The sequence below is a fragment of the Anolis carolinensis genome, chromosome 1, assembly GCF_035594765.1.
Source record: "Anolis carolinensis isolate JA03-04 chromosome 1, rAnoCar3.1.pri, whole genome shotgun sequence".
In the NCBI taxonomy this organism is placed as follows: Eukaryota; Metazoa; Chordata; class Lepidosauria; order Squamata; family Dactyloidae; genus Anolis; species Anolis carolinensis.
This window is the reverse complement of record NC_085841.1, coordinates 191,020,891-191,048,887: the sequence shown is the minus strand read 5'-3', so window position 1 is coordinate 191,048,887 and position 27,997 is coordinate 191,020,891. Positions and strand designations below refer to the sequence as shown.

The 27,997-nt window shown below is 40.1% G+C and overlaps 1 protein-coding gene across 1 annotated transcript; it reads right to left on the bottom strand.

Moving 5' to 3' along the window:
- On the bottom strand, positions 1 to 27,980 carry LOC103280169 (uncharacterized). The gene is made up of 10 exons (XM_062962855.1): positions 27,823 to 27,980; positions 21,524 to 21,609; positions 15,421 to 15,509; positions 14,648 to 14,737; positions 12,287 to 12,386; positions 10,041 to 10,167; positions 2,873 to 2,918; positions 1,457 to 1,524; positions 531 to 611; positions 1 to 364 (listed from the first exon to the last, which is right to left on the bottom strand). Exons 2-10 carry the CDS (start codon positions 21,589 to 21,591, stop codon positions 266 to 268), a joined length of 768 nt encoding a protein of 255 aa, XP_062818925.1. The 5' UTR covers positions 21,592 to 21,609; positions 27,823 to 27,980; the 3' UTR covers positions 1 to 265.
- Positions 27,981 to 27,997: the final 17 nt, after the last annotated feature.

Here is a 27,997-nt window from a genome sequence, read left to right as displayed (position 1 = left end):
GACAAATAAAACAAACTGACTAGAGACTCTTTGATAATTATGTAAAACTTTAATTTTTGTAAATACAATTATCTCTATATCCCCTTTTTTACCTAAACACTCCCCTACTCAATTCAAACCCTGCCCCCCGTCCTCCCCTCTCCCTAGAAACCCCCCCCACACACACACACACTACCTTTCCCCTTCCCCTTCCCTATCCCCATGTTTTATATAAGTTAATTTTAAAAAGTACAATAAAAGCTATTTACAAAATAAAAATAGAAAGCTAATCATGAACAATAATTGTGCAGACGCACTTAAATTTTTTGTTCCGGACTCTTTTTATGTTGAATTGAATGTGTTTTTGTTCTTTTAAACCGGATTCCTGAAAATAAAAAGAGAGAGTGCCCAATCAGTGCCCAAAAAGATACTCTCTCATAAAACAACTTGTTTCATATCATTATAAAAGATGAAATGAGAAGAAGAAATAAGAATTGAATGGAAAGAAGGGAGTTCCTCGTATATACGAAGCTCTGCGGAGCACTACCCACCCTCTTGATGGAAGTCACCTTCATTACCGCCGATCCCTGCGAGGCGTCCAGAGACTCAAAACCTTGAGGTCTCTTATCCGTCTGAAAAACAAACACTGTGTAACTAAAAAGGGAAGCAAGACTGGGCAATTCAGAAAACGCTGTTTCGATATGGACTATGACTTGTTAATCTCAAAACCTGGTTCATCAAGATCCATTGTGCTAAGGAAGATAGGGAAAGGTTGTGCATACTTTCTGACAGTGCTCCTTTCCTAGTCAAAAATAGGTTGCAAAATCTAAACGGAAGGACAACACAAAAAGGATCATTCTGTTTAGTATGGGCACAATGTATTTTGAGACATTCCTCTGCACAGAAGTACATCTCAAATGTGGTTGATTTGCATGAAAGGTGTGGTTTTCTTCCAATAACACACACCCCCTCCGGAAAATGGAGGGTGTTGCGCAAACAAAAATTCTGCACACACACAAAAAGACCAGGGTTGGGTGAAAACGTATGTTTTGTACAAAAAAGGGGGGTTATAAAATATACACATCTTTTGTGCAAACGTGACAGTTTGCTTTGCAGTGAACACAGAACATAGTGAACCAAACAGATTTCCTGACTGGCAAGGGACGGCCTTCCCGGGTCTTTCCGTGCCCCCCTTTGTCAGGCCCAAAAGAGCACCCACCCACCTGGTGCCCCTGTTCATCACAGCGTGTGGGGACAAACAGTGGCACTCTTCTGTCCAATGTTCACCTGGGCAACCCATAGTTTTCCAGATTTGCCTGTGAAACCCAGTCTTTGACAGCTCCAGGCAACTTCTTGATTCAGAAAATTGCCAACTGGAGGCAACAGGCCTGGAACTCACAGGGAAAAATTTAGAGAGGGAAAGGAGGGTCCTAGGGGGGAGAGAAAAATATCAATGTAAATATTGAAGGATCCCTACCCGCAAAAGCATTATTCTTGACCTTCTTCTGTTGAAACCTATCCACAATTTGCATTCATTGTAGGTTTCTGTAGATATTAAGGTACAATGTTAGAGAAATTTTCCTCTCCAGAATTAGTAGGAGACAACCCAGGGTGAAAGGCTCCTAACTAAACACTTAAGGAGTTTTGATATATCTAGGTCGCACTGCTCAAAGAGCCCTAAATAATAGCCGGGCGTATGACTCCTGCTCTAGATCATTATAATGATCTCTCTATTCTGTTCAATACTGGAATATGGAGCCTCTGGTGGCCTAGGGGATAAAAGCCTTGTGACTTGAAGGTTGGGTTGCTGACCTGAAGGCTGCCAGGTTTGAAGCCCACCTGGGGAGAGCGTGGACTATCAGCTCCAGCTCCATGCGGGGACATGAGAGAAGCCTCCCACAAGGATGGTAAAACATCAAAACATCCGGGCGTTCCCTGGGCAACGTCCTTGCAGACGGCCAATTCTCTCACTCCAGAAGCAACTCTGGTTGCTCCTGACACGAAAAAAAAAATACTGGAATGCTGAGTGCTCCAGCTTTTGCATTTTCCAGAGAGGAATTCTGTCTGCTTCAGTGTAAGAGGGAAAGATGGACTGGGGAATCATGTGGATGCTCCTTCACTTCCAGTGATTCCATACAGTTTTAAGTAACCAGTCCTTAGAGCTTATTTTGCTAGTGACTGACCTCCTCTGAAACACAGCCTAGAGTACGTGGTATTCCTTGGTGGTCCCCCAACCAGGTAATGTTAGGGTTGTCCCTGCATGGTTTTCAAAATCAGGTTGGATCTGGATCATTGCACAAAGCAAAGCAAGGATCTGTCTACATTGCAGAATTAGAGCATCTGACAATCGCTTTAGTTGCCATGGCTTCCATCACGTGTAATCCTGGGAATTGGGAATCTAGCAAAGGCCTTAAATTCCCTGCTAGAGGAACAGGCTACAGCGCCCTAAGTGCCTACCCAAACAACAGATGCTGTTATTCTATGTGATGGGACCATGGCGATTAAAGGGGAATCTCATTGCTGCAGGAATGCTGTACGGACAGGGCCGTAGCTAGAAAAAAATTTCGGGAGGGGTTTTGAAAATTTCAGGGGGGGGGGGTGGAACCCCTGACCCATCCACCCCCCAGGTTCAGACCTGTCAATATCTGCTTGAGATAGTGCCTGGAGGGACTCTTAATGTTTTACGTCTCATAGACTTAGCATGGGGATTTGGTTAACCAGTTAAAATTCATGAGTAAACCAGGGTTTTTTTTAACCTGAAAAATTTCGGGGGGGGGGGGTTGAACCCCTAAACCCCCCCCCCCTCGCTACAGGCCTATGTACGGACACCCCCTAAAACAGAGAAAGGAAAGAAGATGGAATTCATTCCAAATGAAATGCTTCCTCAACTTACTTAAAGGAAAATCATTGTTGGCTTCTTTTGATTGGAAGATGTCACTCTATTGCCAAAAGACAAAGTTGCTGTTAGTCAAGTCCTAGTGACAGTATATGCTAGTAAACACTGTGCACAGGGAATATATGTTTTATCTTTCCTCTATGCTGCACCCAACTTCAAAGCGAAACAGACAGAGGAAGGAAAGGATGCTTCTGTCCCTGAACTCCACCCCTTCACTAGCCCTTCTGGACAACACACTTTGGCTGGGGAATTCTGTCCGCTGAATCATGGTTGTCCTCATGACATTTCTCCACTCCCAGTGAGCATTGTAGAGTAAATATTAATTTGGCTTTGACCTGCATTAGTCAATGTCGGGGGAGGATCACACAGCTTCGGGACAGTGAAGAAAGCAGGATTAGGCCTAAATAGGGGTATAGCATCTAGATCCAGGGAAGTCATGCTCCCCCTCTATTCTGCCGAGGTCAAACCACACCTGGAATACTGTGTCCAATTCTGGGCACCACAATTGAAGGGAGATGTTGAGAAGCTGGAAAGCGTCCAGAGGAGAGAGACTAAAATGATTAAGGGTCTGGAGAACAAGCCCTATGAGGAGCGGCTTAAAGAACTGGGCATGTTTAGCCTGCAGAAGAGAAGGCTGAGAGGAGACATGATAGCCATGTACAAATATGTGAGGGGAAGTCATAGGGAGGAGGGAACAAGCTTGTTTTCTGCTGCCCTGCAGACTAGGACACGGAACAATGGCTTCAAACTACAGGAAAGGAGATTCCACCTGAACATCAGGAAGAACTTCCTCACTGTGAGGGCTGTTCGGCAGTGGAACTCTCTCCCCTGGAGTGTGGTGGAGGCTCCTTCTTTGGAGGCTTTTAAGCAGAGGCTGGATGGCCATCTGTCGGGGGTGGTTTGAATGCGATTTCCTGCTTCTTGGCAGGGGGTTGGACTGGATGGCCCATGAGGTCTCTTCCAACTCTACGATTCTATGATTCTATGATTCTCTGATTCTAAATTGGAACATGGCACTGTCTCTAGAGGACACTCCACCATCAATCACCATCAGTCACCCTTTCCCTGCCCTGATCAGCACTGGGGGAATGGGTGGATCTAGCATCCATAGAGGGGACCGTGCCATCAGGAAAAAGGAGGAGGACTGGCTCCTTCCTTCTCCCAGTCTTGTGGGCCATGATGCTGATGCCAGGACTGGGCACCTGTGATTGACAGGCGCTGGCTGGCAATGATGATGGCATCACAGAGGGTGAAGTGACCATCCTTGGGGCCAATATAGTTCGGACTGAACTATGTAGACTCTAACCAGCAGGTTCTGAAGGGAGTGGGTTTCAATCTGAACCTTAAAGAGGCTTTCCAAAGCCCCATCTACACTGTTATATAATGCAGTTTCATAATGCAGATCAACTTCCATTGTATCCTCCCATGGAGTAAATGGATCCAGAACAAAATGGATGCAAATATTAAGTCACATAAAATACATTCCAAAGTGTTCATCTTGTGATCCTTGATTGTTTATGGTTCCTGATTGACTAGGAACGCCAGTGTAATCTGTGTAACAGACATAGATCTGTGCATTCCCTGCTTTCTTATGAATTCCAAGGCATTTTTATTCTTTTCATAAACATTTCTGTGCAAGCAAGATAAATATGTCTCAGTAAAATTATTCTTCTGCCATTTGGGCTGATGATAGTGGTTTCAAAGAGAAGTTCGGTAGTCTACTTTCAAAAACATTTTCTCAGTCATTCCTTGAAAGATTGGCAGTCTTACTAAATAGTTATTATAGGGAAGCTTAAACATATTGCTTAGGGGCTCTTTCTCCGTTTGGAGCTCTTTCACTCTCTTTTAGTGCTATGGTCCCACTTTAACTGCCATAGCAAGATCCTTAGTATCCTGGGATCTGCAACTCAGGGAGGGACACCTGCAGTCCTCAGCCAGGGAGCTCCGCTGGTGCTTCTGACCAAAGTCTGAATCCCAGGACCCCATAGGTGGCTGCCATGGCAGTCAAAGAGGGATCATCATACCCTGTTTCCCCAAAAATAAGACACCCCCTGAAAATAAGACCTACTAGAGATTTTGCTGAATTGCTAAATATAAGACCACCCCTGAAAGTAAGACCTAGCAAAGTTTTTGTTTGGAAGAATGCCCGCCAAACAGAACACTAGAGCATGCAGGATTGGTAAATGTACATACCATCGATTGTTGTACATTGAAATAATGGTAGTACCAAGAAATTCTTGATAGGATTCATAGTTTGTCTGATTATGCTGGTATGACATTACAAACAGTTAGATTGTACATACATTAATAATACTAATAATAATAATAATAATAATAATAATAATAATACTTTTTATTGATTAGCCCTTAGGCCATATCATAATACCAAACCAAAGAACAAGGCTTGATAGTTCTTGATTATACTCTATGTAAGTAAGTTAAAATATGACACTTAGAATAATAGAGTAAATGAATATGAGAAAACTGAATATATACATCATATTTCCTTATCACAATTTACCCCGATCAGCCCCACATACGTGGTTCTCAATTGTATTGTTTTACAGAAAACTATGTACTGTATATACTTGAGTATAAACCTAGTTTTTCAGCCCTTTTTAGGGCTGAAAAAGCTCCCGTCGGCTTATACTCAAGTGAGAGTCCTGGCCAGCTTCTATTCAGGTCGGCTTATACTTGAGTATATAGGTATTATCTTATTATCTTATCTTATTAAAGTCTTATTATCTTAAATTACAGTTTTATATAAATATTCAAAAACATTTAACTTACTGATGCCTCAAATAATGCAATTTTATTAATATCTATTTTTATTTTTGAATTTGACCCATAGCTGCTGCATTTCCCACCCTCGTCTTATACTCGAGTCAATAAGTTTTCCCGGTTTTTGTGGTAAAATTAGGTGACTCGGCTTATATTCGGGTCGGCTTATATACGGTAATATATATACGGTAATGACTTATCTTAGGTACCTCCTTACGCCGGTCTCTCTATAGGAAATAGGCGGGAGGGCCGCCAATCTTTCGCTGCGACGCAGCATGTTTTCCTTCCAAGGAAGCTGCAAATGTGAGAGATCCTGATCAGCATGGTCATCCTGTGCTCCTTGGGCTCAGGCATCCTGGAGATATGGGTTGGCTTCCCCTTTCAACCCGCTCCCACCCCTATTTCCCTCGAGAAACAATGGACATGTCTGCTATGCTGAAGCCCTTCTTCTTGATCCCTCACTATGTGACTAAGAAGGAGCTCACTCAAAACCTACCTGTTGCCAAAATTCCCAGGCTCAGCTAGCTCAACCAATGCCTCAACCATTCCGCTTCATGCTTTGCATTTTACAGTTCACACACACACACTGATTTTTACGTGCCTAAACAGAACAGTCTTCTCTCCTACCCATCACCACAATGTTGGGCCACAATGAGGCATGAACCCGGTGTTTTTCATGCCAGTCCCAATCTGCATTACACGCTTGTGCAGAAACGCCCTCAGGAAGGTGACATCCAAAGAAAAGCAGGAAGGAAGCTAGATCTCCAGCACTACTGAGCAAAACACTGGTGTTTATATTTTTCCCACAGATCAATTTTTAGATTGTATTTGGTGGTAGAAAGTGAATTTTTAGATCGTCCAGCATAACTGTATTGTCAACTTCTGCTGGAAGATGGCTACAGAATCTCATCTGAGGACCTTGAGATCCCCAGAGAAGATATTTTAATCCAATCTGTGAATAGCCAAATCCACAAAGGTCAAGCTTGTAAATGGAGAGGGCCAACTGTGCATTGATCATACTTTAGGAACCGAACATAGCTTTCAAATAACATGGTGGAAATCACATTTCTTATAATTTGTTCATTTCCCCCAGTAATAAAGATAAGACTATGTTTATTAGCTATTGCAACTTACCAAAAACTAATAAACTAGAACGTGTTCAGAAAAGGTAAGCCAAAATGGTTTAAAAGGTATGGAAACTAAGCTCTATGAGGAGCGGTTTAGGGATCTGGGTATATTATCTAGCCTGAAGAAGGGAAGGCTAAGCGGGGACATGATAGCCATGTTTCAATTTTTTGAAACGATGTCATATTGAGGAAGAAGTAAGCCTGTTTACTGCTACTTCTCGGGACTATACCAACGTTATGATTCTATATCACTCCTCTTTCAATTCAAATTTAACTTTATTATTATTATTTTCAGAATGGGGATTTGATGAAGAAGGCATATCTCAACATTGGCTTGAGAGGAGGTTGGGTTTTTTTTTTAAAAAATTGAAGATAAATGTATTAGTTACATTTCAGAAATGAGAAATAATTCATTTTCCCAAATGAATGTTTGGCCTTCAACTTAACCATAACTATTAGATCTTAAAAGCCACTTCCCAAGTTTCACCAAGCTTCCAAAGTTAAACGTAACTTCCACACACTTAAATTTTGTATGTAAGGAAATAGGAAAGTATTGAAAAGCCAACTAACTGATGTAACAATGTACTCACAGACCAGATACCTCCATCAGTTGCTTGTTCAAGATATGTGGTAAGGGGCCTCAATCCCAAAAGGCATTCATATACAGAGCTTTTCCACACAATGAGGAATACGGATTGGCACTGATCAGTACAGAGAGATCCTTCTTGCGGATGCCACATGCACAGCTGGCACACAGAACAAGGGCAAGGGTACAGCTACCAGGCTTAATTATGCTAGCCCCCACCCAAAAAAATTCATTTGGATGCCCCTAAGGATCGTGTCACACTAGAGCTTTGATGCACTTTAAATCCACTTTAAATCTACTTTAGGGAGGGGGCTCTAAATAGCTCAGCCAGATAGGTCTTGGATTTCACCAAACTACAAACCCCACAATTCTGTTCGAGGCAGAAACCAAATTTAAAGTGGATTCATGCTCTAGTGTGATGAGGCATGAGTTGTGTACAGTGATCAAGTCTAAATAAGCCAAATGTTCTAAATACATAAACAAAAGTTACACGAGTTTCAGAATCCTTGTATATACAGTAGGACCTCCATTTCCATTAGGTTTGGGAGTGCAGCAAACTAGTGAAAATGGGAAAACTGTGAATTAAAACATTCATGACTTTTACTTAAGGCAACACCTCTCTAATAATCTCTAGGTCAGTGGTTCTCAATCTTCCTAATGCCTCTTAATACAGTTCCTCGTGTTGTGGTGACCCCCCAACCATAAAATTATTTTCATTGCTACTTCCTGTCATTTTGCTACTGTTATGAATCATAATGTCAATATCTGATATACAGAATGTATTGTCATTCACTGGACCAAATTTGGCACAAATACTCGATATGCCCTAATTTGAATACTGGCGGGGTTGGGGGGGGGGGTGATTTTGTCATTTGGGAATTGTGGTTACTGGGATTTATAGTTCAGCTACAATCAAAGAGCATTCGAAACTCCACCAATGATGGAACTGATCCAAACTTGGCACACAGAACTCCCACGACCAACAGAAAATACTGGAAGGGTTTGGTGAGCATTGACCTTGAGTTTGGGAGTTTCACCTGCATCCAGAGGGCACTGTGGACTCAAACAATGATGGATCTGGACCAAACTTGGCACCATCAGTCACCCTTTCCCTGCCCTGATCAGCACTGGGGGAATGGGTGGATCTAGCATCCATAGAGGGGACCGTGCCATCAGGAAAAAGGAGGAGGACTGGCTCCTTCCTTCTCCCAGTCTTGTGGGCCATGATGCTGATGCCAGGACTGGGCACCTGTGATTGACAGGCGCTGGCTGGCAATGATGATGGCATCACAGAGGGTGAAGTGACCATCCTTGGGGCCAATATAGTTTGGACTGAACTATGTAGACTCTAACCAGCAGGTTCTGAAGGGAGTGGGTTTCAATCTGAACCTTGAAGAGGCTTTCCAAAGCCCCATCTACACTGTTATATAATGCAGTTTCATAATGCAGATCAACTTCCATTGTATCCTCCCATGGAGTAAATGGATCCAGAACAAAATGGATGCAAATATTAAGTCACATAAAATACATTCCAAAGTGTTCATCTTGTGATCCTTGATTGTTTATGGTTCCTGATTGACTAGGAACGCCAGTGTAATCTGTGTAACAGACATAGATCTGTGCATTCCCTGCTTTCTTATGAATTCCAAGGCATTTTTATTCTTTTCATAAACATTTCTGTGCAAGCAAGATAAATATGTCTCAGTAAAATTATTCTTCTGCCATTTGGGCTGATGATAGTGGTTTCAAAGAGAAGTTCGGTAGTCTACTTTCAAAAACATTTTCTCAGTCATTCCTTGAAAGATTGGCAGTCTTACTAAATAGTTATTATAGGGAAGCTTAAACATATTGCTTAGGGGCTCTTTCTCCGTTTGGAGCTCTTTCACTCTCTTTTAGTGCTATGGTCCCACTTTAACTGCCATAGCAAGATCCTTAGTATCCTGGGATCTGCAACTCAGGGAGGGACACCTGCAGTCCTCAGCCAGGGAGCTCCGCTGGTGCTTCTGACCAAAGTCTGAATCCCAGGACCCCATAGGTGGCTGCCATGGCAGTCAAAGAGGGATCATCATACCCTGTTTCCCCAAAAATAAGACACCCCCTGAAAATAAGACCTACTAGAGATTTTGCTGAATTGCTAAATATAAGACCACCCCTGAAAGTAAGACCTAGCAAAGTTTTTGTTTGGAAGAATGCCCGCCAAACAGAACACTAGAGCATGCAGGATTGGTAAATGTACATACCATCGATTGTTGTACATTGAAATAATGGTAGTACCAAGAAATTCTTGATAGGATTCATAGTTTGTCTGATTATGCTGGTTTGTGATGAGAACTGCTGTACAGTATATAATAAATGTTTTTTTTTATTCAACAATAAATGTGAATTCTTCTTCATTGAAAAATAAGACATCCCCCGAAAATAAGACCTAGTGCATCTTTGGGAGCAAAAATTAATATAAGACACTGTCTTATTTTTGGGGAACCACGGTAGCACTACCGTTGTGCAATGGGAAAGGGCCCAAAGTGAGGAAACCACAGACTGTCAAGATTATAGAGTTGGCGCTCTGTAGTTCTACAGAAACATATGACTGTGGACACTAAAATAGCCATTCTAGATGCGTTTACATTGGAAAGAGAGAAAGTAAAGCACATCATCAACTTTATGTTCTTACCATTCCTGCTCTTATATTTGCATGGATATTTTCAGTGTTATCGGGAGGAGAGTCAAGTTCAGGCCTTCGTGGAAGGAAAGCAACCATTGCCTTTTCCAGATTTTTCTTTACGCCTTCATTTTCTTGCCTGGATCAAAATGATAGACAGTGAAAATAGTCAACATACCATCCTTAGGCCTAGACAAAAACATGTTCACAATTAGGGAAATTCCTCCTGAGCTTTCCAAAGGAAGGCTGGCATAACTGAATGCCTATGCAACCAAAACTAAATATTGCTATAAAAAAGCAACAGGGACATCATAGGGAATATTAAAGACCACATCACATGGAGGTCAAGAAGCCGAAGAAAAGAGGGGGAATCCATGGGGCAGCGTAAAGCTTTGTCCCCATACTGTCGGTGACTGTGGGATCCCATCCCATGACATTTCTGTGCTGTCCTTGGCTTCCTCCCGCTTCCTCCCCAGCTTCTTCTATGAGAGAGGTCAGTGTAAACCCAACTCCTCTGTATACCCAACTCCAATGGAGCCCAGTCAGAAGTAGCTCTGCGTCATTTGAGCAGCCGGGCATTATTTCCTGGAGGATGGACTGGTTGGATCTTCTTGCGGTCCAAGGCACTCTCAGGATTTTCCTCCAGCACCAAAGTTCAAAAGCATCTATCTTCCTTTGCTCAGGCTCAGCCTTCCTTATGGTCCAGCTCTCACATCCATAGGTTACTACAGGGAATACCATTGCTTTAACTATGCGGACCTTCGTTGCCAGTGTGATGTCTCAACTCTTCACTATTTTATCAAGGTTGGTTATTGCTCTCCTCCCAAGAAGTAAACGTCTTCTGATTTCCTGGTTGCAGTCTGCATCTACAGTAATGTTTGCAACTAAAAATACAAAGTGTCACTGCCTCCAATTTTTCTCCCCCTATCTGCCAGTCATCAATCAGCCTGGTTGCCGTAATCTTGGATTTTCATAATCTTGTTGCAAACTTCTGTCCATAGTTCTTCTGGGACTCTATTTATTAAATCTAGTCCCTGAAATCGATTCTTCACCTCCACTGCATATTCACTAGGAATATTTGTGAGATCATATCTAACTGGTCTCAGTGTTTTCCCTAATCTCTTTAATCTGATTCAAAATTGTGCAATAGGAAGTTCATTTTCTGAACTACAATCAGCTCCAGGTCTTGTTTTCACCGACTGGATGAATGTCCACCACCTTTGGCTAAGAAGGATGTAGTCAATCTGTAGTCAGTCTTTTAGGTTGTTGGAAGTGAGTGTTTGTTATGCACAGTGAGTTTTCCTGACAAAATTCTATTAATCTACATCCCACTTCATTTTGTTGTCCCAAACAATGCTTGCCTGTGATCCCGGTTGTCATTTGACTGCCCACCTTAGCATTCCAATCTCCTGCAATGAAAATAATGTCTCTTTTTGGTGTATTTTCCGGTAGTTGCTGCAGATCCTCATAGAAGTGATCTACTTCTGCTTCTTCAGCAGCTGTGATTGGGGGGTATATTTGAATCACTGTGATGTTAAACGGCTTACATTGAACTTGAATTGAGACCATTCTATCCTTTTTTGGGTTGTATCCAAGCACTACTTTAGCAACGTTATTATTAATTATGAAGGCTACTTCGTTTCTTCGGTGTTCCTCTTGTCCACAATAGTACATCTAGTGGTCATCTGCTGTGAAGTGGCCCATTCCAGTCCATTTCAATTCACTGACTCCCAGATTGTCTATCTTTAACCTTGACACCTCATCAATAACCACATCCAATTTGCCCTGGCTCATAGATCTTACATTCTAGGTTCCTATAGTGTGTTGATCTTTAGAACATCTCATTCGTTGTTCACCTCCAGCACTGTCGGCTGTTAGCCTTCCCTTCGGCTTTGAGCTAACTGTATCATCACATCTGGGGCTAGTTGAACTTATCCTCTGTTCCTCCCCAGTAGCATTTTGACCCCAGTAGCATTGGTCTGACCTCTCTGCCATGACCTTCCCGTCTTGGGTGTCCCTTCACGGTTTAGCTCATGGAATCAACAAGGCACCCAAGCTCCAGCACCACGTCAAGGTAACAATCCTTTGCAGGAACACCCATCAGTTACAGCCCTTTATTTTCTCCAGTGCTCAAATTATGCAAAAGTTAAGTAGAGGGAAGCTTGTGAGAGATCAAACAATTTAAATTTGCCATTTTAGTAAGTCTCCTCACCGCAACCCACAAAGGTGACCACGCATAAACTGGGTAATCCCTTTACCTCACAGGTGCTGTCTTTTCCTGAACTGGAGGGTCTAGAAAAGTCTTGACAGTATTGCCTTTTTCCTTCTCTGCAAAAAGCCTGGCGCTGAGAATGAATCCTAGAAGGAAAGAGGAACTGTGTTAGTGACTATGAATTAATCAAAAATCCACATACTGCGGGCCCTTGAAGCATCACCTTGTAGAGCTGATTTCAAACCTGCAGTGGATTCACTGTCCCTCTGATTTAGAAGCCAGTAGCTGTCTGTCTGTCTGTCTCTCTCTCTCTCTTTCTGTGTGTGTGTATGTGTGTAAACAGCTAAAGAAAGATGTTGTTCCGTGCTGGAGCTGATAGGCTTTAGACTGGGATGCGTGGAGCCTTTGGCAAGATGCAGGAGACTATAGCTCATACCCACATTGGCCAGGTCATCATGACCATTCGTACCAAAGTGCAGAACAAGGAACATGTTATCAAAATCCTGTCCAGAGCCAAGTTAAAGTTCCCTGGACATCAAAAGATCCATATTTCCAAGAAATGGGGCTTCGTCAGATTCAATGCTGACAAGTTTGAGGAAATGGTGCCTGAAAAGCACCTCATCCCTGATGGTTGCAGAGTGAAATACATCCTCCGCAGGGGGCCTTTGGACAAGTGGCATGCCTTACTTGCAGCATGAGGCCTATCAAGAAGAGGCCCCATTGATTTATTCTTGAAGGAAATTTCAAAGAATAAAGAGTGTTCTCTTTAAAAAAAAAAAAAAGGAAGAGAAAATGTACATCCCCTGTGAATTTCAAAATTCATGTCAGCACATGCAATGGTTTATTGAAATGGTGTTCCCTACATACAATGGTAAAATTTACTTTTGAGATTTTAAAACAATATTTTCAAGTTGTGAGTGGTTTGAATCCATGGACACAGAATTCATGTGTCCATAGATTTGAATATATTTCTTATGAAGGCTATTTAGCAGAATGTTATACTTTTTGTTTTCTGAAGCCTGGAGACCTGGAAATATTTTTGGCCGCAGAACTCACACTGTCGCTGTACAAGATATACTTGTTTACTGCATATTATAATGTTTAATGTCTGTTATTATTGTTATTTTCTTTAAAGTCATTTCTGACCTAAGTGGCATTAAGGCAACTCTATCATAGGGTTTTCTGAGCTGGGAGTATGTGATTTGCCCAAGCACTCCCGACAGATTTTCAGGGCTACTCAGTGAATTGAACTCTGGTCTCCCGGTCATAGTCCAACACTCAGACCAGAAAAGCATGCTGCTCCCTCACTTCCTGCACAGTCATCAACATCCCCAGCGTTCAACTGATTTGGAGAAATCTGGCTTAATTTCATGGCTGACTATGGAGCATCCAAATCACAAGCTAGGTTCAGCAGGTACCTTGAAGTTTTCAGCATTGTAGCAATATCATTACTGTGTGTCTCGGACCATTAATATTCATAATGAGCTTAAGAAAGTTAATTTGTATGGCAGGGCAAGAAACCTAGAATTAAATTTGTCAATTTGACAGACTGGAAAAGGAGAGGGGGTTTGGGTTTCCCAAACCTAAAATTGTATTATGAAGCACGTGTCCGAATTTGGATTAAAGACTGGATTACATTGAAAAGAGAGAAAATTTTAACGCTGGAAAGATTCGATTTAAGAATTGGCTGGCATTCTTATATGTGGTACGGGAAAACTAAAACTGAGAAAAACTTTGGAAACCATTTTATAAGATCGGCCTGAATCAAAATATGGGAAAGATATAAGCAAAGATTCTATACGAAAACATCGCTTTGGCTCTCATCCATGGAAGCAGGACAGAGGAGGCTGCTAGGATGGACAAAATAGCTGACATATAGAGAAATTTGGATAAAACAGAAAGGAGTATAACTATTGAAGAAAGAAGAAATTAACCAATTATACAACTCAAAGAATATTACAATAAGGAAAAGAGAATAGGCTTTGAAGACAAAGCATCCTTTTGGGACAAATTAATTTCAATGGAAAAAAGGGATTACCAAGATTTACAAAATTATTGGAATGGTCTACTGAGCTGGAACAAGTAAAGGACCCCACGATAAAATGGGCAGCAAACATAGGCCACCCAAACAAATTTGAAGAGTGGGAACATATGTGGAATCAGAATTTGAAATTTACCTATGCATCAGACCTTAAAGAGAACTGGCATAAAATGTTCTTCAGATGGTATACCACACCACATAAATTGGGATCTTTTTATAAAAATATGCAGAGCAAAATCTTGGAGTGCAAGAAGGCACGTTCTACCACATGTGGTGGATGTGGGAATATCTTAATATAAATCTTCTCAAGATTAAATAAATAAAACAAGGCTATGTATGTTTAGACTGGATCTTTATGGAACTTACTTAAGGAAATCCCAAAAAGGAATGCCAGGAAGATCAGCCCCACCCAGAGAGTCTTCCTCTGACGTCTTCGTGGTGCGGTCCAAGTGGGGGCTGCAAAAACAAAAGATTTGTTACTCACTGTTCATGGAAATTACTCCTGAAAGAGGCAGATATTCAGAGTCCACAATGTGATAATGTGGCTTTTTTATCCCTGCACCTTTGGCATTTTTGGGTTTCAAAAGCTCTTTGATCTGAGGTTAGAAACAAAGTTGGAATCAGCCAACAACATTCCCTATTAGCCATGAACCCAAAGACAGGCTTCTCAAACATCCTTCTAAAATCTATTTCAACAGGAAATTTCACATTATCCTCCTTTTTCTGCTACTTGAGTATCCCTATCTTCCTGCCATGCATTTCTGGGTAATCCTGCTAAGACTCATTTGAAATAAAGGGGCTTATCATGAGAGTACCCAACAGCTTGCAAACTTAAGGCCCAGGAAAAATACTTGGAAAAGTATATTTGTTTATTTTTAGATTTATAGAAAACCGACAGCTATTATTAAGATGTTTTAAAAGTAGATAAAATTAAATCCATTATTTAAAAGGCCAAATAGATTTGGTATATCTTTTAAAGTTGGGATTAGACCCAGAGTGGGTTCTCCCTCCAAGTGACATAGGAGCCACCATCTACCACCCCACTAGCTGCCAATTACAGAAAAGCAAACCTTGCTGAAGATTTGAATGGGCAAGTTGAAGGGGCAACTTCATCCCAAGGCCAGCAAACATACACTTACTACAGCAGGGGATGCTGTCCATGGCACGGTCTTCGAAAGCTCTTTCAGTAGTAAATGCATGCCTTTTTCTATTGATCTTTTTGAAGACCCTGAAAAAAGAAGAACCTGGTTTGTACACTCAAAAGAACTTCAAGCTGTTTTTCTGCTTCCCTTTCCATTCCCGCCAGCTGTCCTGATTTTGCAGAGACAGTTCCAAATCATCCTCTTGTCACCCCACTTTTTCCTCTGCTTTTAAAATAGCCCAGTTTCTCTCTCCTCCTCCCATTGACCCTTTTCCTTTTTGGTTGGCTTCAGTTGCTGCCAACTGACTTCAAAGTCTAAAAGTAGTTTGGACTCCACAATCTCCATGGAGAGAAACGGAGAGAAGAGGAGGGTGCAATCTTGCCCTTTGCAATAGGTTCAGGCAAAAGCAAACTGCTGCAACTTCTCCTAACTCATGGGTTCGTCTGCATTAATAACTTTGGCCATCTTTTTTTCTTTTTAAAATAATTTTTATTTACATACATTAACAACTTACAGTGAAACAGAACACAAAACAATGAACACTTTACAAACACTTTGACCACACTTTGGCCATCTTGACCACACTTGGTTGCTTTGCCACATGTATGTGGCATCTCACTGTGTTTTTCTAAGCATTTCTATTTAATTGAAACATGGAGCCCAAGCAAGATATTTTTGTGGGTTCCCTGTTTGAGCCTGTTTCTAAAGTATTTGGAAACGCAATTATTTAAAAGATGCTTCGAAATCAACCCCAGGTTAAAGCAGATGATTTGAAATGTTATGGCAATTCCTTTTCTAAATAATGGCTTTTAATGTTGAAATGGCACAATGTTAAATTTATACTAATTAGTCATTCAAAAGTTTTATTTTTAAAGGAATAGATACAGGGTTTCTGCAATTCTGAAATTTTCCTTTAAAAAAAGAAGACGGGGAAGTGGTGGGAGGAGTCTGCATTATTTTAAGAGATGGCAAAACAAACAGATGATTGAAGTACAAGCAGGAGAAGGCGAACATGTGCGGTGGGGGTTAGTAAATTCTGTTTCCTTTTTAAACAAAGAGAAATGAAAAGCTCATTCCCGTATGTCTCCCAATAGTGGGAAGAAGTCCTGTAAAATTTTGGGAAATAGGCTCTTCCATGCACATGTTCCCAGCAATGCCTCACTGAAGGAAACTTGGGCAACTCCAGAGTCATTATGTGTGTGTAATAAAGGCTAGAAACCCCTTTGACTCACAGAAAGAGAGTCTTTTCCTGTAAAATGGCTTAAATGGCTTAATGACCCAACATTAAAAGGAGCAAAAATAAGAAAAGAGAATTACAAAATTAGGGCTTTTGCCGATGATTTGATATGCATGGTCGAAGACCCAATTCTAAAAATAAGAGGCTGGATAGATAAGATCGAAGAATTTGGGAAACTCTCGGGATTAAACCCCCCCCCCCCCCCCAAAAAAAAACAATGTTGTTAACAAAAAACATGATGAAAAAAGACAGGAAGAACTGGCAGACTTAGCTGGCATACAAGTAGTGAACAAGATAAAATACTTAGGGCTTATAATAACAGCAAAAAAAAACTCAACTTTCAAAAAACAATTACAAAGAAAAATGGTTTGAGATAAAGAAAGAACTAGAAAACTGGAAATATCTGAACCTATCACTGTTGGGGAGAATTGCTCTGATTAACATTCTACCAAGGATGTTATTCCTTTTTCAAACCCTTCCTATAATTAGAAATACACAAATATTTAAAAATTGGAATAAAGACTTATCAAAATTTATCTGGGCAGGAAAGAAATCAAGAATTAAACGGACCAATTTGATTGATGAAAAGAAAAGAGGTGGACTAAGGCTACCAGATTTTCAATTATATCATGATGCATGCTGTTTAATGTGGACAAAAGACTGGACAACACTTTAAAAACCCAAAACCTTATTACCAGAGGGCTCGGACCTAAGAATGGGATGGCATTCCTATTTATGGTACGAGAGAAGGAAGGTGGAAAAAAATTTGGGAACCACTTTATTCGATTGTCTTTAATAAAAACATGATAAACGTATAAAGAAAGGCTATATTCTAAAACTCCTCTACGGATACCTCCGATAGAGGCTTGTCAAAGGAGAGAATTGGGAGGAGAGATTGGCCTACATACAGAGATATTCTAATAAAAGAAAAAGGTAACTATGAATTAAGAAAGCAAGAAGAAATTACGCAAAAATTTAAGAATATAACATGGCTCCAATACTTTCAGATGAAAGAATAGTTTAACAAGGATAAGAAGTTTGGCTTTGCGGAAAAAGATTCCTTTTGGGATAAAGTTATAGTGATGGAAAAGAAAATTATCACAAAAATTTATAAAAGACTGTTAGAATGGGCAACTGAGCAAATCAAGGACTGTATGGGGAAATGGGCCACAAACATAGGGTCACCCATAAAATTAGAAGAATGGGAGAAAATGTGGAATTGTAAGACAAAATATACGTATGCCTCAGACTGGAAAGAAAATTGGTTTAAAATGTTCTATAGGCGGTATAGCACCCCACAAAAACTGTCAAAATGCTATAAAAATGTATCTAATAAATGTTGAAAATGTGGAGAGCAAGAGGGTACGTTTTCTCACGCTTGGTGGCCTTGTGAGAAGGCATACGGGAGGGAAATACACCCGAGGATTCAAAAAGTTTTGCAGATAAAGATTAAAATGGAACCTAAATTCTTTCTTCTAGGAATACTAGATATAGAAAAAGATAAAAAAGGAAATACTATTCAGTTATATAGTAATGGCAGCAAGGATTGTATATGCCAAACTCTGGAGAGAAAAAGAAGCACCAGCAATGGAGCATTGGCTTTTGAAAATGATGGACATTATGAATATGGACAGACTGACTTATTTGAGATCACTAAACCAGGAAAAAGTAAAAACACAAACAGATTGGTATTTGTTCAAAGAATATTTTAAAAAGGAAAATCTTAAAATAGTAATTTGAATAATCAAAGAGATGGGAGGAAAATTATTGTCCCAGAAGTACTAGAGACAAAGCAAAGGAATGTTTGAAGAAATAATAAAAAATATAGTAGAGATATGTGTGAAATGTAACATAACACCGTAAAGTAGATGAAATTCATTTTATATACAACATGTTTTGTGTGTTTTTTTCTTGTCTTTTTGTTTTTTTCTTTCACTTGTCCCTTTCTCCTTCCCCATAGTTGTCTGTGCATGTCTCAATATATATATATATTTAAAAGACAAAAATTGTATCTAAAGAAGCTGTATTCAGATCCAGGCAGGATTGTTTTCTTATCACCTACACAGGGAGTCCGAATAGGGAACATTTAACAATAAAAGAAACATAGCAGAAAAATGCACCAAAACAAGACTGACATTAGGAAACAGGAATCAATTAAAGTCTGCAAATTGAAGAAAGTTTTGTGAGCAGCCTAGATTTCTTGTTTTATTTTGTTTTTGTTTTTAAAAGGAAAGAAATATTCTTGTTCACAATTAATAGCACAAAAATGGGAGCCTTTGAACCCCCACCTCCTATCCAGTGCTGACTTGTGAAGAGCTAGAGCATGGCCCTGAGATCTGGAAACACAAGAGGCAGCAGACTGGACCAGAGCCTGTCGGCCAAACAAGGCCCAGCTGCCCAGGCCGCCCACCAGAGCTCTCCAGGCCTGGCCTTTCGGACAGAGGACAATGGGAGGTGCTTTATTTATTTGATCGTGTCAGAAGCAAACCAAGGGTACCAGTTGTAAAGTATTTGAATACACAAACAAAGTTAAAAACAAAACAACAACAACTTGGCATTATACTAAATGTCCTTTGTCCAGTAGCTGGCCACTTGGGAATGTTTCTGGTGTTGCTGTAATAAGGTCCTCCATTGTGCACGTGGCAGGGCTCAGACTGCATTGTAGTAGGTGGTCTGTGGCTCTTCTCCACACTCACATGTCGGGGACCCCACTTGGTAACCCCATTTCTTAAGGTTGCCTCTGCATCTCATGATGCCAGAGCGGAGTCTGTTCTGCGCCTTCCAAGTCTCCCAGTCTTCTGTGTGCCCAGGAGGGAGTCTCTCGTCCAGCATCAGCCACTGATTGAGGTTCCGGGTTTTAGCCTGCCACTTTTGGACTCTCACTTGCTGAGGTATTCATCTGAGTATCTCTGTAGATCTTAGAAAACTATTTCTTGATTTAAGGCATTGGCGTGCTGGTTGATACCCGAACAGGGAATGGCCGGAGATGTCAATGCCTTGGTCCTTTCATTGCTGGCTGCTACTTCCTGGTGGATATCAGGTGGTGCAATGCTGGCTAAACAGTATAATTTCTCCAGTGGTGTAGGGTGTAGACATCCTGTAATAATACGGCATGTCTCATTAAGAGCCACATCCACTGTTTTAACATGTTAAGATGTGTTCCACACTGGGCATGCATATTCAGCTGCAGAGTAGCAAAGCACAAGGGCAGATGTCTTCACTGTGTCTGGTTGTGATCCCCAGGCTGTACGAGTCAGCTTTCGTCCAATGTTATTTCTAGCGCCCACTTTTTGCTTGATAGTCAAGCAGTGCTTCTTGGAAGTCAGGCTACGGTCCAGGGCAAGTATTTTGGTGTGCTGCAATCCTCCAGTGGGATTCCTTCCCAGGTAATCCACAGCGCTTGAGATGCTTATCTGTTCTTAAGGTGAAAAGCACACGTTTGCATTTTAGATGGATTAGGGATCAGCTGGTTTTCCCTGTAATAGGCAGTAAGAGTATCTAAACCTTCAGAGAGCTTTTGTTCAAGCATTTCAAAGCTCTGAAAAGGAAACTCAGGACAGGTGTAGTATCCCTGATCCAAAATGCTTGTGACCAGACTTGTATGGGATTCTAGATTGTTGCATATATGTACATAATGAGATACCTTGGAGGTGAGACCCAAATAGGAACAGGAAATTCATTTATGGTTCAAGTACACCTTATACACACAATCTGAAAGTAATCTTCACGTAATTTTAATAATTTTATGCATGAAATAGTTTGTGTACACTCTACTCATCAGAAAGCAAAGGCAGCCATATCTCAGTCAAAACATGAGGACAGTTTTGGATTTGGGAGTTCTGAATTCCAGGAGGAGGAGGAGGAGGGAAGGGGGAGATGATGCCATGAGAGACTCGGGAACAGCAGGGTTTTACTAAGAGGATTTTGCCCAGGGGCCTCAAAGAAGGTGGAATGATATATGATTGATGACTTGCCATTTCCATCCCTTTGAGAAACACAGACGCTACCCACCTTCTATGTAATAGTTCAAAAGGTTCAGTAAAAAAAATGATTAAAAAAATCCGAGTCATACACAGATCAGTGTAAGTGGTGTACCTCAACTCTTCTCAAAAAAAAATCCATAAACTGAAGTTGTACAAATGTCTAAAATGACATTACAAACAGTTAGATTGTACATACATTAATAATACTAATAATAATAATAATAATAATAATAATAATACTTTTTATTGATTAGCCCTTAGGCCATATCATAATACCAAACCAAAGAACAAGGCTTGATAGTTCTTGATTATACTCTATGTAAGTAAGTTAAAATATGACACTTAGAATAATAGAGTAAATGAATATGAGAAAACTGAATATATACATCATATTTCCTTATCACAATTTACCCCGATCAGCCCCACATACGTGGTTCTCAATTGTATTGTTTTACAGAAAACTATGTACTGTATATACTTGAGTATAAACCTAGTTTTTCAGCCCTTTTTAGGGCTGAAAAAGCTCCCGTCGGCTTATACTCAAGTGAGAGTCCTGGCCAGCTTCTATTCAGGTCGGCTTATACTTGAGTATATAGGTATTATCTTATTATCTTATCTTATTAAAGTCTTATTATCTTAAATTACAGTTTTATATAAATATTCAAAAACATTTAACTTACTGATGCCTCAAATAATGCAATTTTATTAATATCTATTTTTATTTTTGAATTTGACCCATAGCTGCTGCATTTCCCACCCTCGTCTTATACTCGAGTAAATAAGTTTTCCCGGTTTTTGTGGTAAAATTAGGTGACTCGGCTTATATTCGGGTCGGCTTATATACGGTAATATATATACGGTAATGACTTATCTTAGGTACCTCCTTACGCCGGTCTCTCTATAGGAAATAGGCGGGAGGGCCGCCAATCTTTCGCTGCGACGCAGCATGTTTTCCTTCCAAGGAAGCTGCAAATGTGAGAGATCCTGATCAGCATGGTCATCCTGTGCTCCTTGGGCTCAGGCATCCTGGAGATATGGGTTGGCTTCCCCTTTCAACCCGCTCCCACCCCTATTTCCCTCGAGAAACAATGGACATGTCTGCTATGCTGAAGCCCTTCTTCTTGATCCCTCACTATGTGACTAAGAAGGAGCTCACTCAAAACCTACCTGTTGCCAAAATTCCCAGGCTCAGCTAGCTCAACCAATGCCTCAACCATTCCGCTTCATGCTTTGCATTTTACAGTTCACACACACACACTGATTTTTACGTGCCTAAACAGAACAGTCTTCTCTCCTACCCATCACCACAATGTTGGGCCACAATGAGGCATGAACCCGGTGTTTTTCATGCCAGTCCCAATCTGCATTACACGCTTGTGCAGAAACGCCCTCAGGAAGGTGACATCCAAAGAAAAGCAGGAAGGAAGCTAGATCTCCAGCACTACTGAGCAAAACACTGGTGTTTATATTTTTCCCACAGATCAATTTTTAGATTGTATTTGGTGGTAGAAAGTGAATTTTTAGATCGTCCAGCATAACTGTATTGTCAACTTCTGCTGGAAGATGGCTACAGAATCTCATCTGAGGACCTTGAGATCCCCAGAGAAGATATTTTAATCCAATCTGTGAATAGCCAAATCCACAAAGGTCAAGCTTGTAAATGGAGAGGGCCAACTGTGCATTGATCATACTTTAGGAACCGAACATAGCTTTCAAATAACATGGTGGAAATCACATTTCTTATAATTTGTTCATTTCCCCCAGTAATAAAGATAAGACTATGTTTATTAGCTATTGCAACTTACCAAAAACTAATAAACTAGAACGTGTTCAGAAAAGGTAAGCCAAAATGGTTTAAAAGGTATGGAAACTAAGCTCTATGAGGAGCGGTTTAGGGATCTGGGTATATTATCTAGCCTGAAGAAGGGAAGGCTAAGCGGGGACATGATAGCCATGTTTCAATTTTTTGAAACGATGTCATATTGAGGAAGAAGTAAGCCTGTTTACTGCTACTTCTCGGGACTATACCAACGTTATGATTCTATATCACTCCTCTTTCAATTCAAATTTAACTTTATTATTATTATTTTCAGAATGGGGATTTGATGAAGAAGGCATATCTCAACATTGGCTTGAGAGGAGGTTGGGTTTTTTTAAAAAAAATTGAAGATAAATGTATTAGTTACATTTCAGAAATGAGAAATAATTCATTTTCCCAAATGAATGTTTGGCCTTCAACTTAACCATAACTATTAGATCTTAAAAGCCACTTCCCAAGTTTCACCAAGCTTCCAAAGTTAAACGTAACTTCCACACACTTAAATTTTGTATGTAAGGAAATAGGAAAGTATTGAAAAGCCAACTAACTGATGTAACAATGTACTCACAGACCAGATACCTCCATCAGTTGCTTGTTCAAGATATGTGGTAAGGGGCCTCAATCCCAAAAGGCATTCATATACAGAGCTTTTCCACACAATGAGGAATATGGATTGGCACTGATCAGTACAGAGAGATCCTTCTTGCGGATGCCACATGCACAGCTGGCACACAGAACAAGGGCAAGGGCACAGCTACCAGGCTTAATTATGCTAGCCCCCACCCCAAAAAATTCATTTGGATGCCCCTAAGGATTGTGTCACACTAGAGCTTTGATGCACTTTAAATCCACTTTAGGGAGGGGGCTCTAAATAGCTCAGCCAGACAGGTCTTGGATTTCACCAAACTACAAACCCCAGAATTCTGTACGAGGCAGAAACCAAATTTAAAGTGGATTCATGCTCTAGTGTGATGAGGCATGAGTTGTGTACAGTGATCAAGTCTAAATAAGCCAAATGTTCTAAATACATAAACAAAAGTTACACTAGTTTCAGAATCCTTGTATATACAGTAGGACCTCCATTTCCATTAGGTTTGGGAGTGCAGCAAACCAGTGAAAATGGGAAAACTGTGAATTAAAACATTCATGACTTTTACTTAAGGCAACACCTCTCTAATAATCTCTAGGTCAGTGGTTCTCAATCTTCCTAATGCCTCTTAATACAGTTCCTCATGTTGTGGTGACCCCCCAACCATAAAATTATTTTCATTGCTACTTCCTGTCATTTTGCTACTGTTATGAATCATAATGTCAATATCTGATATACAGAATGTATTGTCATTCACTGGACCAAATTTGGCACAAATACTCGATATGCCCTAATTTGAATACTGGCGGGGTTGGGGGGGGGGTGATTTTGTCATTTGGGAATTGTGGTTACTGGGATTTATAGTTCAGCTGCAATCAAAGAGCATTCGAAACTCCACCAATGATGGAACTGATCCAAACTTGGCACACAGAACTCCCACGACCAACAGAAAATACTGGAAGGGTTTGGTGAGCATTGACCTTGAGTTTGGGAGTTTCACCTGCATCCAGAGGGCACTGTGGACTCAAACAATGATGGATCTGGACCAAACACTTAATATGCCCAAATGGTGGAGTTTGGGGAAATTAGACTTTGACATTTGGGAGTTGTAGTTGCCGGGATTTATAGTTCACCTACAATCAAAGAACCCCTTGAACCCCACTGATAGAATTGGGCCAAACTTCCCACACACAATCCCTATGACCAACAGAAAATACTGGTATTTGGCGACCCCTCTGACACCCCCATCGTGACCCCCCCCAGGGGTCCCGATCCCCAGGTTGAGAAACGCTGCTCTAGGTCTGCCAGGGCTACTCTAGGGTCAACCTCGACTGGAAGCCGATCCTAGACTTGCACTGGAGGACTTCAAAGTGCCAGGAGAAGTCTTCCCTTTACGAATCCCTAGCAACTCCAGCATGACTTTAAGGTCATTTTCTGGCATGTTAACTGTAGAGCTGTGTCTGAGAACCTAGACAATTTCATAAAATACTCAAACAGTCAAATCCACAAGAGTTAAACCCAGAAATGCAGAGGGCCAACTGAACATTCTTATTGTTAACCATTCATTAGATTTCCCATTGCTGTCTTACTTTATTCTGTCCCTTTCCAGTATGGGCATTTCAGGGTCCCAAGCCATATCACAAAGAATTCAACAACAGCTGGGTTTACTGACCTTACAATGATCGAATCTGGATTTTCCAAAACCAAATATTATCAAGTTAAAAAGAAACTCAATAATATCGTCTGAAATATATGCTCCGAAATTAGGAGCTGAAGACACACTCGAAAAAAGGCGCTGGGACCTGACTGCTCTAAGAGCCGCAAGGGGAGTTGCTCCACTCGAGAGGACTGGAAACAACTGACAGTCCTAGTCAGTTGAGGCAACCTCCAACTTACAACACAGTGATGTCATCAATGAAGATTCTAGAGTCATGGTTGATATGGTTACTGGACTCATGATCACCCCGGTCCCTTTACACATACACACCACAGACTGTCCTATTCAATTACAGTTTGAATATCCCTTATATGCAAATTTTGGGACCAGAAGTGTTTTGGATTTCAGATTTATTTATTTTTTGAATGACTGCATAAACATGATGAGATGTCTTGGAAGTGAGACCCAAGTCTAAACACAAAATTCAGATATGTTTCACATGTACCTTATATAGCCTTTATACACAATATTTTTAATCGTTTTGAGTGTGTAACTAAGTTTGTGAACATGGATCCACCAGAAAACAAATGTGTCAGTATCTCAGCCACCTATGTGGTCAATTTTGGACTTGAGTAGTTTGGATTTGGGAATTCTGGATAAGGGATCCACCTGTACCTATTTATGAGTATTATTAATGCCGTTTTTTAATGGTGCTTATTCTGGAACAGAGCTTGGAAGCCATTAAACTCTGTAGGTGAATTTTTACTGAAAGCCAAAACTAAAGAGCTCGAATATGTATTACAGATATAGTATGTGTACTGATGAGCAATCCTGAAGTTGGATGAAATAAGTGCCACTTTATGTGACCTAATCACTATTTGAGATTTAAAACTGGATAACGTACTAGACAGGGGAACAACTGTTCAGGGTATTAGCTGAGGCAGATACATACCTGTGACAAACATTCCCAGTCTCACCTGGGTCAACATTCCTGACCCCAAGGATAATCCAGTCTTATGGATTGCTCACTCCAAATGGTCATATTTTCAGGTTTTTTTAAAATCTGGTTTATTCATGAATTTTAACTGGTTAACCAAATTCCTATGAATATCCACTGAAGTTTATCTGTCTTGAGTGTCCACTGAAGTTTATCCATGGAGCCTGATTTCAAAATTACTTTGCTTTATGAAACTACTCTTCATGATTCGCTAAAAAAAAAAAAAATTCAACCCCCCTGCCCCTGAATTTTTTTTCTGGCTACATCCCTGCCAGTATGCATTGTGACATCTACTTTTAACTACACGAGGCCAAGAGGAAAGTTTAAGTCTCTGGTAATTCTCCCCACCCTATAAATAAAATACTGTTTCAGATAAAAACATCCAAGACTTAAAACCAATGGTTGCAAAGTATGGTTCCAAACCAAAGTATGAATCCTTTTTTATTTTCACAGTGATCATGTTTCTTTTTCTAATGTAACTAATAAATTAAATTAAAAGATAATTTTAAAACTTAAAATAAAAATAAAAATAAAATTTTAAAATAAAAGTTGAAATGATATATGATTGTAAGACTAGAAAGTGTTTAAGGTCTGAATCTATTTTAGTAACACCACTTCAACTGTCATGGACCCCTGGGATTTATAGCTTTTTGGCAGAAAAGACTAAAGACCTTTTCAAACTAGAAATCCCAGGATTCTCAAGCACTGAGCCATGGCAACGTAGATACACCCTAAGACTTTCCTAACTAACTGGAAGATAAATGTCAAACCTAGTGGGAAGAGGACTAAACGTAATTCACACAATTGAGAAAAAAATGCAAAAGCAGGGATACTGGCCCTAGATATACTTAAGGCATTTGATTGTTTCATGGCCGGGACTTTAAAAAATTCTAGAAAAAATCGTATTAGGAGAGAGATTTAGAGAACTGATTGAGAAGCTATACTCGACTAACTTTTCGGAAATACAAGTAAATGATGGCCTTACAGGAAAAATAAAACTAACTTGAGGGACAAAACAGGAATGCCCCCTTTCACCTACCCTATTCACAATAGTTATAGAAATGTTAGCAAATATGATACAAGAGCATAAAAATATAAAAGGGATAGGGAGGAAAGATATAAGATATGTTTGTTTGTGGATGACACAATCTTATTATTTCATTATACTAAAAAAAGAGAGATTAAGAGAAGGGAGAGTGTTTAGAATAAAAATAAAGAAGTCAAAATATATCTAGGAATCAATATATCTAAGGAAATTGGCAATCTAGAAGGAGATAATGTAATCAGATTAAGGAAAAATGTCAAGGATACTCTGGCTAAATTTGCCAAGCTCAAATGATCATGGTTTGGTAGAATAGTATTAATAAAAATGAAACACAACATCTGAGGATGCCTGCCATAGATATGGGTGAAACGTCAGGAGAGAATGCTTCTGGATCATGGCCAGACAGCCCGGAAAAGACACAACAACCCTGTCATTCCGGCCATGAAAGCCTTCGACAACACAAAAAATAAAACACTACCCAAAATAAACTCTTTCTTTAGGATGCTACCTATGAAAATCTCAGCAGGAGAAATTATAAATTGGCAGAATATGTTAAACACCTTCTGTAAAAGGAATAAAAGAGCTAGAATAAACAAAGAAAAACTGTATAAAATACAAAAGAAGAGAAGTCTGGGAATATCAAACTTAAAATTATACTATATAGCAAACCAATTAAAGTATATTATTGAAGGGATTATAGGTCAAAGGATTTAGAATATTTAGAAGAAGAGCGCAAAGACATAGTTATGAAATTAGCATATATTTTCTTCACAGGGAAAACCAGGAATCTGGAGAAGAAATGGTTTAACAAAATAAAGAATCCCTTTTCTAAAAATAGATTGGAAATTTGGACTAAACATGAATAAAAACTAATACCACCCCTCTCCCCCTTAACACCAGTGTTAATTACAAAAAATTCCCTATATATCTCAAAAAGGAGTTAGAAAATGACGTCATTAGACAATATTTTACTGTGAGGTTTTTTTAATCAACCCATCTATATGATTGCTTCTCAAGACCAAAAGAGAGAGGAGAAGAATAAGAATAAGATAAAAAGAAGGTAGTTACTCACATATACAGAAAAAAATTCTGGGGAGCACTGCTGATTTCCATTTCCTTCCCAACATGGTCCATGGCTACAGAGGCTCGGCAGGTGGGTCAGGACAACTTGAGGATTACATAGCCTTTGGATCCATCCATGGCCCAGGAATTTCCAGGCGTGTTGTCCCTCTGAAAACCAAACACAC

Bases quoted from the DNA above. Each gene is read 5' to 3' on its own strand.
- LOC103280169 (XM_062962855.1), bottom strand. From the start codon at position 21,591: ATGCTGCGTCGCAGCGAAAGATTGGCGGCCCTCCCGCCTATTTCCTAT. The intron at 14,738-15,420 runs GTAAGTGTATGT...TTGTTTTTGCAG, and splicing joins GGACAGCATCCCCTGCTGTA to CCCCCACTTGGACCGCACCA. The intron at 10,168-12,286 runs GTAAAGGGATTA...ATTTTGATCCAG, and splicing joins GAAAAGACAGCACCTGTGAG to GCAAGAAAATGAAGGCGTAA.